Here is a 14,964-nt window from a genome sequence, read left to right on the forward strand (position 1 = left end):
AGACTTTCCTAATGAGGACTTAAAGTCTCAGAAGTGTGTCAGGGTGTTTTTCACTCCATCAAAATTTAGGTATTTAAATGCTAGGCATCTGTTCTTGGTTAATCTTCTAGTCTTCCTCTGTAGTCAGTGGAGAGACATAGACCCTCTGGAGGATGACTTGTCCCATCCTGACGAGTTTTGTAAGATGGGATGAATCAGCTCTTAAGTTCCTAAGCCATCAGCAAACAGATTTTTTAATTTAATTAAGGCCCATTTAGAACTCACAAATTTTTGCTTTCTTCTTTTAATATATTTTTAAAAATCTAAATCCTCTGAAAACATTCTTTAATTGGAACTAGAGGATGAAATTTCCCAACTGTACTTTCTTGTCATGGTCATATATATATAAAAAATAGTAATTTACAGATAATGGACAACATTATCTTGGTGACACTGTTCCATATTCAGAAAACCAGAGTTTGTCACATATTTTTTTTTCCACACATTTGGCCTCTGCTGTTCTGACTCAAACACTTGGGTAATATTCCTTGCAGTTTTGGAGTTTTGGCTCTTCTGGTTTATAATGCTACCAACAACATCAATTTGGAAGAGGAAGAAATCCGACAGAAGCTCATAAGTAATAATGGGACCATAGAAGGAGGATATCATCTTCATAGTGTGGATGTTGATCCAGTGGGTAAGTAGTTTTCAGCTTCGTTACATAATAGATATTGTTTGTTTGTCCATAAATAAGCATCTTCTGTGTTAAATAATAATCACACATTTCTGAACAGTATGACTGTTTCAAATTTTTTAATCGTCCCTTTAAGCCTCATTGTTGCACTAATACCAGAGAGGCGTGCTCAAGATATCTCTTCTAACACAAACACCGTTGTCCAGATTGCTTTAGTCGGTGTTGTGCTGTCTGGTTCAAAGAAGCTGAGACAGACTCTGACAGCTCCTCTGGTAGTTTGAGGATAAAGAAGTGTGATTTACAACCAGAGCTATAACGAGACATTTTGGACCTCCAAGGCCCCTCATGCCCACTCCTCAACCCTGTCGTTTGTGCCTCTGCCAGCTGCCACCCTTAATCAATCTCCTTTTATCTCTCATCTTTTCCCATTCAACTTCTTCCAGTCAGAGACTGGCCTTCCTTTGGGAGGGAGGAGGTGGGGGCTGGCACAGTGCAAGTGGGTGCAGCATGTGCAGTCAATCCTCTCCCCTGATCAGCAGCAGTATGTGTTGCACCCTGCTGTGCACCCCTCCATTGGCACTACTCTGTAGCTAACAAGCAAGCATTTCATCTGAAGACAGATGTATGCTGTAGACTGGTTGATATGCTAAGGACAAGAAATGGAAGATGATTAGATGAAGGAACTTAGTGTTAACACATATATTTTTATTTTTACAGAAGAATGTTTAGCTGAAGAAAACCCTCCAAATTATTTTTGGCCAGATACCAGACCAACTGTGACCAGCTTCACATTATGTCATGGGAGCTCGGTTCAGACTGCATCAAGAATCTGGTAGGTGTTTAAATATCTGAGAAGCTGAGAGCTTCGGTGGCAGCTTTCTGGTTATATAATTAAACTGCATCTTCCACAATGGTTGCCATTGCCTAGTATTGTATTTCAGGAAGATGATATCTATGCTGTGAGAGATTATATGTCTGTGCAGTAAGAGTATGCACTTAATTAGTAAGAAAAAAAAACATGAACTCACCACTTCTGTAAGGCATATAAAATCCCACAATTAACATATGTTCAAAGTGACTATAAAAATACCACCTTCTTACAGAATTAAACTCCTTTCTTCAAGTTGTGATGTTTATGTTACCGAAACATAAGTTTCATATTTGTTACCACTCCACTACTACTATCTGACTTGTATAAGAAATTTTCAACAAAATTCTCTGGAGATGTGTATTTGGTTTGATCCAGAACCTCTCATCTTGTTAAGGGAAAGTAGAAGAAATCCTGTGAGACAAGCATTTTGCCAGTAGTTAGTCATAATTAAAGGTGAGGATAATCTTTTAAAGATTTGAACTTCTGTTTTTAAGGTTTAGGATGCATTTTCATTAATGTAGGCTTTCTTTGTGGACATCTACAAAAGATTTATACATTGTAATTCTATTTTTTTTTTTCAAAATGAGAATATGACTACTTCCTTTGATATATTACCTAAAGAATATGGCTTTGATCTCCTTTAAGTGCCTTGAACATGGCTATGATGATGGAATATAAATTAATTTTTCAGTATTTAGGATGATCACCATTAAATACAACATAGTAGTCTCATCCGCCCACATTGTATCTGGAACGTGTTCTGAGAAGACCAGATCTTTTACTTTTTGAAAACAATATGGCAACATGGATATGAATCAGCTTTGAGCTTCTGTGCCAAACAGGAAAGCAACCAGCATTGTGTTTAACTAGCTCACTTCCTCAGTCTCTTAATCTTGTACAAGAGTTGCTGGATTCTGATTGACCAACTTTTGTTGTAGAGTGAGTAGTGCAGAAGTCAAATTGTTTTAATGTCAGAGCCTCAGAATCATTAAAAATTAAGGCTTCTGGCCTTTGCTGCCCCAGTATTTCTTATCTTTATTGTTCATTTGTGGTCTACACAATGCCATTGACTGTCCATTTACAGAACTTCTCATTAAAAATACTACCGTGTTCTGCACTATGCTATACTTTCCTCATCTCTGTCTGCACCAGCTTTTACCAATATGGAGCACAGGTGGGATGTGTTTTGAGAGAAGAAGCAGCTCTTCTAATGGTCTCTTCTAGTCCTGTGCATCGCACATTAGAAGGTTACCTGCTAGTGTGCTGTTATAATAAAGGTGATCAACTGAAGAATAATTTTATTCTGTCATGTGCTGAGTCAAAGGATAATTCTTCCCATTATCCATTGTGCCTCTGTCATACTATGTTTACATGATTTTATTTAAAGAAAACTGAGGAAAAACGTGTATTTAATTTTGAATGTATATCTGAGTATTTTGCTATGGTAATGCTTTCTAAAAAAGCATTTTGCAAAAAAAAATCTTTATATCTGCCCCTCAGCTTGTACCTGAATCTGATGGTGACCTGCCCTAGTTTTCATGGGTGACATAACGTTATATCTCCACATAGCTCCTGTGCATGTTCTTCAGAGGGATATTATGCCAGTTATTGACTTGATCAAAGCAGTTTATATCAGAGGGAAATTATAGAAACAGCATTGGATAGGCCGTAATAGGGGCATAATTGTTTGTGTCAACATTTGAGTCTCCTGAAATACAAGGCCAGAATTTCCACTGATGTCGTTTATAAAATCAGAACTGGGGTTTCTCTCGGCACTGTCACTTAACTGATCATGTATTTCCACTGTCAAGCATACATATTTCGTTTCACTAGGGCCCATGTTGCTAGGAAAGTTGGGAACTGAGAAGAGTGGACCACACTAACACCTACAAAAGAATAATTTACATAATTTTGCTATTGTATTTCATGTGAATTTTGTAATTTTTCCTCTTTAGCTATTTGGCTCTGCATAATTATACATCATACTGGAGCCAGCCTGATCTTAGAAATTGCACAGGTGAGTATATTGATATTGGTCTTTGGCTAAAGGAATAGTTTTGTAGACTTTGATTACTGCTTACTGTAAGAAAGTTATATTAAGGAATAATATCTTCCTCCTTTATGCTAAATTGTTTAAAATCTTTCTAAAAAAATAGTGCAAAGTAAATATTTATATTCTGGGGAAGTGGACCAAGTTAAATTCAGCCCACCCAAGAAAAGGTCTGGATACAGATTAATGAAATAAGTGAAGCTCTTCAGGTCATTTAAGCAAGAATAGAAGCAGGTTGCATCTTGCCTCAATATGATATTCAGGTTCAGACAAATTTTTAAATGTTGCAAATGCCTGTAGGTGCCAGTAGAAAGACTACCACTGTCTTCACTGGGTTATGATCAGACATTTTCAGATTTATTCTAAGTTTGAAAAATACCCCTTGATGTCATTCTGGCCTTAAAGGAGTACTAAAATACTAGACAACAGTTTTATGGCTCCTGGTTTTTACTGCCAGAGCTAGTGAGGAGAATGATACTCTCATAAGTAATTCCGAGCACCTACAGTAAGCTCCTGTTCTGAATTGCTTTCCTGGAGAAGCCTCTTTTTCTTTCTTCACTGATAGATGGGTCCTAGGGAACATGGCTACCTAACTTAGATGATTGAGTATTTGCAGCCAGGCGATATGAAAACATTGTTACATGTAAAATGAACATTCTACTGTAAATGTGGCAAAAGCTGTATTATAAAACACAACATTAAAAAGACACAGCTAATTGCAGACTAAAGAAGGCTGATCTTTCAAAACCTTACTTCTGAATTCCAATAAATCTCAAATATTTTGATACTGTAAAACATTAGTGTTTGTACTAGTTTTCTATCCAGCTGGCATCAAACCCACATTTTAACAAGTGATTTACACTAAAGTTTTGCCATAGGACACACTATCAAACTTTACTTACCAGGAAGATTCTTCTCGTGAAATTTGCTTGTGTATTGTACTTGCCAGCCCTCTGAGTAAGAGTACAATTCTCTGAAGGAGCCAAAACATTTACAATGGGGTCAGAGTTTCTCCCCAAAGCTTGAAAGAATGAATATTTTGCCTGTAAGAGTGACTTTGGATGCATTTGTTTCACTTCAAGAGTGAAACTGGTTTTCCCAGTGAAAAAGAAAGGAGTACCACAGAATGTGCTCTAGATTTCAACAATCAGGATAAAAATTTGTATTTCTGAATTACTTCAGAACTGATATGCATTATTTTCTCTTTTACTTCATTTCACATGTACACTTACAGAAAATGCAGCTGATATAGCCAATCAGCTTCTGAATCTCACTGGTGAAGGGCAGCAGCTAACCTCAGACAAAGTAAATGATGTTGTGCAGAAGCTCAAAAAAATTGTGAACGATGAAGAAATTGATGAATCTCTGGGTTCTACTGTGGTGACAATTTTTTCCAATATTCTAACCAGTTCAGACAGTGTATTGGCAGCGTCATCTTCAGAGTAAGTATTTCTGCATTTCAGACAAACTTTAGAGAACAACCTGCATGGTTGGAAGGATTCATCTTTCCATATATAGACAAAAAATTCAAACTTTTCTGATTTCCATCTTTTTTCCAAAAATAATTTTCCAAATTAGGTATACAAATATTCCTTCTTGTACTAAAATTAATGTGCATGACAAAGTATTTGGATGGAAGTCTCCTGATCTATGACACAGCATAGATTTAAGTATTGCTGGAATATTATTTCAAAAGCAGTGATATGTTGTTAGTTCTGTCAATCAAGAGCTTCTGTTTTCCACAGAGATATATACATTTACAGCCTGACAGTCTTCTTGTGAATACAGAGATGGGTGATAGAAACACAGTAAAAAATAAGAGGATCATCTTAAATGTAGAGAGCATACAGAGCAGAGTGGGTTTTTTCTCTGTATTCAGTTTTTAGAATAATCTTATTTCTGTTTTTAGAGCTCTAAAAACTATTGATACCTTGGCTTTAAAGATCCAGTTCACCGGACCATCCATGAGTATTTCAACACGAAACCTCGCACTTGGAGTGTCTTCTGTAAACTCAACCTCATTCAAAGGTGGTTCTTTCAGTGTCAGTCCACAGAATAATGCATCTGATTTCCAGGTATGGAGCAAGCATACATGAAATGTGCCTGTTGTTCCCAGTGTGTTTACTCCGGTTTCTATAAAGCCACTTCCAGCTCCCAGTTCTCCCCCTACTTTCTATTTCTTTTTCCTGCAATCGTCCAAAAGGATTAATGCAGTATTTCCTTGAGTGACAGGAAACCCAGATAAACTTATATGTTCCACATGGATGAAAAGTAATTTGCTTACAAATCCAGGACAGACTTTATCCTTTTCAGTTTTTTTCTTTTTAATAATGAAAAGGGAAAATAATCTTTAACAGTCTGCTCTGTTACCCATTACCCACTAGCTAACCATCCACTGACGCGTTTCAGCTTTAGAACAAGACACCTAAATGTAGGTATCTACATGTAAATTTCTGACAATACAATAGGTGTTCGACCTTCCAGTAGAGTTTAAACACCTATTGCTAACAGTGACATAAGGCTGATAACAGTTTTCCACACATAGGTTGATAGGCTTGTGCCATTTGGGATGTTTGAGGCTGTTCAAGGCATGCTTGTGGAGGCTGACCAGCCTAGACATCAAAATTAAAAGAAACACAGATCATTCAAAACAAAAAATGGTCTCCAGTGCTACTGTATCTAGACAGGCTGCTATAATTAAGGCATTTGTCACCACCTCAAAAATATTTTTTCTTCCTTTTTCATAAAAATAAAAGCTCAGACATCTAAAAGCTATGAAATAGCATTTGAGGTGCACATGAGCACCTTTGGGGATATTCCAAAAGTGCTGTTGAAATCAGTAGCAATAAGGTGCCTAGACTTCTAAAATTTCACTACATGCATCTCTGCATCTTATGGCACCTAAATGCTTTTAAAAGTGTAGTGCAATGTATTTTTTTCACAGGTTTATGAGAAGTCTATGACAGAGGTAATGTAATCTCAGTTGCTTGGGAGTCTAACTATTCAAATACAGTGACCCTTACTTGGAGAAAGACAGAGAAAATATTAAACAGCAGAATTGAAAAGCCTACTGTTGTTTGGACCAAAGGAACCAAAACTGAATCCAAACAAAACGTGACATTATGAGAATGGTTAAAGACTAATCACTAGACTGTAAACATTCTATGGAATTAAATTAATTCCTGCTGCAAATAGGCAAGACAACAATCATAATAATTGTCTGATCATTTTATAAACTAGTATGTACTGTAAAAATCAAAACCAATAATGAAGGCAGTGCTAGAAAAAGTAGTAGTAATATAATAGGCTGCAGGACTTTTAAATGCTGGGTATAGAGATTTTGGATCAAAAGTCAGATGCTGATTTAAATAGATACAAATGTATGTCATTGAGTTTTCGCATATTTATCTTCATAGACATTCAGCAAGAATTTATTTGAATCAATTTTATTAGAAATTTTAGATGATTGTGAATCTACTTTTGTTTAGTTCTCTTCTTAATGAACCTCAACAGCTGATTGTTCTTTGATGGTTATCAAAGGAGTGTTTCTCCTTCAGATTTCATCCTGTATTTATGGAAAGAGGAAAGGAAAAATTCTGAAGTCAGGTTTGGGATGTTCGCATGTATAAAAAGAATTACCATCTGTGGCTTGAGGACATCCAGGAATTTTCTTGTTCTGGAATCATTTGTTACGGCACTGTCTAAATAATCATAAAATCCAAACTTTGTCAAATTATAGTGTTCCTATTGGAACATGAATTTGTTCTCAGACTCTTACATTTCCAACAGCTGAATGAGAATTCTTAGCATCCTTCCTACCAGAAAAGTCTGCAGCAGCTGTGATCGCCTTTTATATTTTCCGTGCCTATAGGGAATGATACTTGCTATCCCTGCTGGAGGGAGATTCCCTTGTGAAAGCCCAGGTTTTTCACCAGTGATGTGATGATCTGTCCCAGGCTCATCAGGGAGCATTAAACTCTTCAAGCTGTATGTCAGAATGTTTCCAGATTTTATTTCATTTTTTTTTTTATTAAAGTAGAAATCAAGCAAATGTATCCGTGGCAATTTGGAAAGATTCTATTTCAGTCTCCTGTGTCTTTACGTTTCTTGCCAAACCTTTGACTAAGTTAGGTTTTGGTGATTCATATTATTAAATTGTTCCTGTAATATACCCATACTTCTTTATAGAAGCCTCTTCCACTCTATTTGCTGACAATACCTAATGGGACATCTTTAAAACAAACACACTTTTTGTTTAATATGGCAGGATTATCCTTTGAAAACCTTTTATTCAACTGCATTTAGCCCCATCAGGAGATATCTATGAAACCCTTTTTACTAGTTTCCAAATTTAGAAGTTAAATAAAACTATCAGTAGCCTGTGGCTTTTAACTTTCTATTAGGTAATGGTGCTTTTATTATCGCACAACTGATCATGAGAGGCATAAGTACATGACCAAATTGCCTCAGGAGAAGTCAAGAGTGTGAGTTTCCTTATCTCACAGTAAAATTCTCCAACACTTTTACTATAGAGCTACTGCAAGATGCCTTGCTCCCCTTGCTTTGATGGGCAGGGTGGCACAAATTGAGTATGCCATTTGAGGAGGGCATGCAGTCATAGAATTGCTGCCTGTAGCTAATGAAATGCAAGTTTGCATCCTCATTTATTTCCTGCTCGCTCATTACATCCCTGTGCCATAAGAGGGCTTTCAGCTGCCTGACATGTTGCCAGACTATATTAAGCTTATAATGGTGGTAGAAAGTTTCTTCTTTTGTGCTACATAGCATGATAAATATAGAAAGTTGACACTAATCATTATTTTTACATCTCCCTTCTGTAACAAAGAAGCTAGAAAAGCTCATAAGATGATTAATCCAGATGTGCATATTAAGATGAATAATACAATTCAAGAAAGAAGGATTCAGAGTATATTTTTCATTTCTCAACATTGTTAGGTATGAGGAAAAATGTCTTGAAGGTTACTGAAAGTTATTGTGACTGCCAATTATTTCCGTCTCATTATTTCCAAATTTTTATTATAGCAGTGGAGTTTGTGTGTTTGTTTGTTTTATCTAATACCTTTTTGAAGCAGAAGGCTGATCTCATGATGGAAGGGTGGGAAAACCTTGCAATCCTTTTTGTAATTTATTTATTTCATTAACTCTTACATAGGTACAGGTCATATTAGTGTTGATTGGTTCTAGTCCCATGCTTAGATATTTTTGTGTAAGGGTGTGAACCCAGTTGTGGACAACAGATGGTGTGGGTTTTGTTTGAACATGTTCTTCTGTTGTTTGTTTTTTTTTTTTTAACAGATAGATTTTGACAAGGATCAGACAAATGCCTATGCTTCTGTTGTTCTGCCACCAAGTTTACTGAAGAATTTAAGTCAAGAGGAGTTTGAAGTTATATCCAGGGCTCAATTTACTTTCTTCAATAAAAATGGTCTTTTTCAGGTAAACTTTAAAGTATTTGAAGTCATTTCAGTTAGGATGAGTCGAAGGCAGCTGCTAAAAGTTTCCTGTAGTGTAATTTTACAGCATCTCATGAGTTATAGGAATGAGAAGGTGATAGTAGATATAGGCACTAGAGACAGTGTTATGTTCAGAGTGACAAAATAGCTGAAGTGCCCAAGTTGAATTAAAGTCAGTGATCTGACTGCAAATTCCTGTCACCTGGAAGATAAACTTTTTCTCAGGGTAATCTATTGGAAGCTGGACACCAGCTGCTTATAATCAAAGTGTCAAGGCCTCTTAAGGGTATAATTTCTGTTTTGATGCGTCAACGTAGGTCCTTGAATTTCAGTGCAGCCAGGTTTTCTTCTATCAAAAGGGAATTTGACCTGTAGCCCTGCCAAGTACTCTTTCCTTCTCTTTTCCTTAAAAGACTTGGTTGGCACTCATATCCAGCTGACTGCTTATATTCAGTTGGAAAGTCTGGGCTGGTGGTCATTAGCGAGAGAAAAATTGGTTTTATACATACTATTCTTCTTTTCATATATGTGTTCTCATAAGCACACCGTATTTTAATATGGAATAAGGATAACAATACTTGTACCTGAAAACTAAAGGGATGCAGGTAGACTTAATTTTTTTTTTACTTTGGGTCCCATCACATGGTAATAATAAATAGTTCCTGCATGGTAGATGCCAAAAAATTAGGAAGATTTTGCAGCTTGAAAAAACAACCAAAACCATTACTATTTTGAAAAAAAAATGAGTTCATTAAGAAGGAAATCTGTTTCGTAGTAAACTGTAGACTAAGCCTCAGAAAACTTGCGTTTGTTTTCCCATTAGTATTTCAGGTGACCTTTGGCTCTTGTGCATCCGCAGAGCTCTGTGGTATTGTATTGTCCCTATATTACCGTTTTTATTGGCAGTGTATCCAGATTCTTCAGATAATCTAGGCAAGAAAATACCCATGACCCTTAGTTGCCTTCTGAAATACACCCTAAAGTATCTTTAACTATTTAAAATAGTATTCATTTTAAACCTGCTTTTGAGAAAAACAGGATGGATATATTTAATAAAGAAACCAGAAGGACACAGATGTAGGCTTGTCGTAATTGTATAAAATCATATAAATTCAGAATGTGTCCTTTAATGGTGCTAGAATGTGTTTCTACCAAGCCACTGAGAAGCAAAAAACAGGAAAATTTGCATCTAACTTAGCAACTAACATTTCTTTCACTTTTTGGTGTTTTTTTCAAACTATTCATGGGTGACATATTCAACACAATTAATTAAAAATGTGTAAAACTCACATTTTAGTAAGTCTGAAAATGAAGTAAGTCTAAAATAAGTAAAGCCTAAAAATAAATTTATCCATATGTCATCTCAAACCCAATAACTTTATTCAATAGTATAAAAGTATTTCATAAATATATTTATTCCAGTTGCAATTTAAAAAATTCCAAAGCTGTAAGCTATATTTCTTATAAACATTCAACATAACAGTGAAACATCAAACTTTGCTGCACTGCAACTTTTAAAATTGCAACTGAGAGAATGCTAGTAAGTTTTATCTTGTCATTCATTAAAATCTGATCTTGACATTACTTAGAAGACTATATGAAAAAGTTATCTAAGCTATTCAGTGTGGGATTAATTTCACCAAAGGCTGATATGTTCAATGTGCACACCTATGCCTGAACTCTTGTCCATAAATCTCCTTCAAAGGCAGTCTATGGAAAAGAGCAGACACCATTGCGATGTGACACATCTCATCCTAGGGCAGGAGTAAGCGTCACTTCCCCAGACAAGGGAGCATAGTGCAATTTGAGACACCCCAAAGTAGAAAGATACTACTGGCTGACAGATGTGACAATGAACCTGTAAGAGATTTGAGATCTTCTGCAGTAGCAGCTGGAGACTGGGCAGGATACCTTAAAGCCTCTAAAGTGGATGCTTATTTTCGGGCAACCTGTATTCAACCTAGATGTGTAGAATAGGTAAGAGGGATTATGTCCTGGATGTGCCAGTTCCTTTCATTGACTATGTTAAGAACCCCTAGAATGGCTACATCAGTTCTAGACATCTTAATTTTGCATGTCTAAAGTTAAATTGAAAGGATCATCCTCATAAGTTCTGAGGCCATGAAAACAATGTGCGAATATGATAGATAATTGTAATGATTGTCTAGACTAGACCAGATTTCTGTCATTGACGCTTGTCTCAGCATTGCTTTACTTTGTACCTCGGTATATTTTATTGGCTAAAAGCTTACATCTAACTTTAGCTGAGACTCATAGCTAAATAAGCAGTTATCTGTATTTTACTTTAATGCACACATTATTTATATTTTCTTCTAAGGACAAGTAAGAATATATTAAATTGCCTTCCCTAAAGAGACCATCTGATATTTGTTTCTAGTATTTGTTATCTGCTACAGACAGAAACCACCAAAACCCATAGAAATCTGTCCAAAGACTTTCATAGACTTTGTCAGATGTTGAAATTTGGGTGGTAGCCAAGCAGTTTTCTCTTGTTTGAATGCTCAAGAACTGTCTAGAAAACTGCACTTTAATTCCTCTGCAATTTTTAAGTTTTTTTCAGAAATTATGTCACAAAGCTGCAGTATAATCTGAAATATTGTGTTTGAAAAGTCTTAGATGTGCTTCTTAAGAAATGAAATATTCTTCTCAGGATAATGTGTTCTTAATAACTGAATCCGTTCTGTCTGTCATGACTGGTGGGATCTCATGAGCCCAGTGCTGAGCTGATACCTGACATTTTGTCAGGCTAACAAAATCCCTAGACTGAAGGAATTAGGGTGCTTTTAGGAGTTGGGCAGCCCAGATTTTTGGCGGGAGCGTGAGAGGCAGTAGACTACATTTGACCTAAGATCTACTGGAGAAAGTGACCAAGCTTCCCATAAGGCCAACCAGGCATCTAACTATGCAGGTTTCACTGGAAGTTCATCAAAAGAACATAGTATTTCCAAAGCACTTGTATTTTAATAAATCATCAATTTCCAAGGGCAACTTTGGAAAATTCTCAACCTGGTACTTTTTCATTACAGGTTAGAAATGGCATTGCTCAGTGATAACGTCAGTCTTCTACTTAAATTCCCATCAAATAAGACCTTGTAGAAAATATTATCTCCTACAGTATGTAACATTGCTTTGAATTTACTACTTCTTAGTGATTCATTGTAAGATAGAGGATAATTTAGCAACTACACGAAGAAAACAGGTTATTCTCCAAAAAACTTTGCATCTACTAAAAAGGATAGAGTTGACAATAAGATAAGAAAGCTAGCTAGTTCATTCTTGTTTAGGGAAATGAGCTAATCATATCATGGGTTGTTATCTGCTACATTGTTCGAGTTGTAATTTTGTTGGCATCAGACATAATGATTAAAAGGGGAATTTATGCCTTCTAACATCTCTCTGTAGTTGTGCCTATAGATGTTTATGACTCTAGGGAAAATGAGGCAAACCCATAATTTGATTTTATAAACATAATGTTCTTATATTGCATGATAAAAAGTGTAGAAATGCTGACAACTTATTTATTCTGGCATACTGCAAAAATGAAGCTGTGTGCTCTGGCTTTTATGTGATGTGCTGTGTAAGCATTTATTATATTTTTCTGAATCTTTCAAAGGATCCAGAAAATCCTGCCAATTTGACCAGTTTTGTGGTGGCATGCAGTATTGGAAACACAACCATTCAGGATCTTCAGGATTATGTGAAGGTTACAATTAGGCATACCAAAATTCAGGTAAGACAAGACTGATTATTCAGAGGAACAGGAATGCAGACTATACAGGTGTTTCAAAAAGGCGGACTCAGTTTGAAATCACACTGCTTTGAAACTGGCCCCATCTTTTTGAAGCACTCTGTATATGGTAAAGGCTGAGTATATAGCCTGATCGATTTGGATGGATTTTGAGTAGGAACATAAACTCAAATGGAAATAAAAACTCTAGAACAAAAGCAAGTAAGCAAAAAGTAAAACCAAATAATCTCTCCCATCCTCACACGTTCCTACTCCATTCATGTTCTGTTAATAACATTTATCTGAAAGACTACTGATTCTGCCACTCAGAGGCAATTTCTGCACCAATAACTGTAGGCAAAACCCCTGTTCATGACTGTGTTCGTCACCAGTGACCAGGGGCACAATTTATTACACTGCAACTTCAGAATTACTTAAATTCTTTGATCAAACATAAATTGCTTTGTTAATAGTTCCCCAAGTTATTTTATTGTTATGTGGTTTTCAGCAAAGGAAGAATGGACAGAACCACATTGTTAAAAGATGGCTACAATTAATTTAGGGAAATATAGACCAAATGTAACCTTTTGGCACATACGGTTTCAGCTAAAAAACATGTGAGCTTGACACAGACATGCTGTCAGTAGCTACTCCAAAAGAGACAGTAGCACTAGAGAAGTTAAGAAAGAAGATGTTGAAATGTAATACCTAAGTAAATTGTTTAGTTAATAAGAACCTGTTTTGCAATTTCCACAGTTTGGTTAACTTTACCTTGCATTTCATTATAATGATTATTTTAAGGTCAGGCAAAACTACCTCCTTCAGCAGGCTCTTGCACATTTTCAAGGCCAGTTACACAGAGGATTCACTGACAAGACCTAAGGAAGTGAGAAGTAAAAAGTATTTAGGCTCTATAAAGATATCATACTCATGGATAACTTTAATGAGACAATAAAACTTCGTTATTCTGAGGATGTGGACAAGGAACAGTGCAGAGGAAGAGTGCTCTAGATTTTATAATCTGGGTAGATCTGTGTTTCTAGCAAAATAAGTTCTAATTTTACACTAGGCAAAATTTCAACAATCCAAATGATATTTAGTCTTCTGCACATTAAATGAAAATGTATGTAGGAAAACATCTGTTATAAATGTATATGTTGATGAGATTTATGTCTCAAGAGGTGTACAAAGTCTACTTTTGCATGTGTTCTTAGGAAGATCCTAAGCCTACCTGTGTCTTCTGGGATATGAACAAAAATGGTAAGTTTTAAAATATGGTGATTTCTTTTATGTGGGGAATAAAGGTGTCTAAGTTTTAAAACCACCCGCAGTCTTGACCCTTTTCACTTCTTTGTTTCTTAATCCTTGCAGAATTAGATGGAGTCTTTAGACTGTATCATTTCTGCTGGTTAGTACAATTATTTGTAACAACAGATATTAAGTATTCTTTTTAAAAGTAAATTTGTTCAATATTTGAAATCTGTAGATTAAGTTTCTCTACTTTTCTGTATCTGATAGCAGTTTTTGACTGATCTGTCTGTATGTGCAAATTACATAGTAATGCTACTCAGATACATTAATGGTTCTTAGCCATACTTTAACTGGTCATTTTTAAAATGTTGGGTTATTTAACTGTGAGATTGTACCTGTTACAATTCTGAAGCTGTTTTATCTTCTGTGTCGGGTTAGGAACTACACTACACAAACCTCATGCACCTTGTAAATGATGAGGTCCCATGTGAAGACACACATTAACAAGGCAGCATTTTAGCCCGTTCTTCATTGCTGCTGCCTAATCCATGTGCATTGTTATGCTCAGGCTCTTTGTCCTTTGCACAGACAAAGCCATTCTCTGGGATGACTTTCCAGATCTTTCTATTTTAGAAATCATTACTGAGATGTTACTCTTCCTTATGATGAAACAGAACGAAGAATAACTGTCCTTAGCAGTGGAATTTTGGGTGGAGGAGTTTTGTACAAAGTCTTGCAAGAAATAAAATTTACTATTCAAAGATGTGCTTGAAAGCAGAAAATTCAGAAGAACTGAGGAAAATGCAGAAGAATAAAAAAAAGAGTGAAAAAAATAATCTAGTTAAGAAGCTAAACTTAAGAAACACATCAAAGGAGAAACACACAGAGAGGAAAATA

At 35.9% G+C, this 14,964-nt stretch overlaps 1 protein-coding gene across 4 annotated transcripts in view; it reads left to right on the forward strand.

Moving 5' to 3' along the window:
• Window positions 1–14,964, forward strand: part of ADGRG6 (adhesion G protein-coupled receptor G6) — a 113,872-nt gene that overhangs the window by 77,519 nt on the left and 21,389 nt on the right. For all 4 annotated transcript variants that reach the window (XM_065632139.1, XM_065632136.1, XM_065632138.1 and 1 more), the window contains 8 exons: window positions 534–676; window positions 1,391–1,505; window positions 3,500–3,561; window positions 4,829–5,036; window positions 5,504–5,669; window positions 8,911–9,051; window positions 12,703–12,819; window positions 14,031–14,076. In XM_065632139.1, coding sequence (XP_065488211.1) covers window positions 534–676; window positions 1,391–1,505; window positions 3,500–3,561; window positions 4,829–5,036; window positions 5,504–5,669; window positions 8,911–9,051; window positions 12,703–12,819; window positions 14,031–14,076 — 998 coding nt within the window. The remainder of the gene's footprint in view (window positions 1–533; window positions 677–1,390; window positions 1,506–3,499; window positions 3,562–4,828; window positions 5,037–5,503; window positions 5,670–8,910; window positions 9,052–12,702; window positions 12,820–14,030; window positions 14,077–14,964) is intronic.

The sequence above is a fragment of the Caloenas nicobarica genome, chromosome 3, assembly GCF_036013445.1.
Source record: "Caloenas nicobarica isolate bCalNic1 chromosome 3, bCalNic1.hap1, whole genome shotgun sequence".
Lineage (NCBI taxonomy): Eukaryota > Metazoa > Chordata > Aves > Columbiformes > Columbidae > Caloenas > Caloenas nicobarica.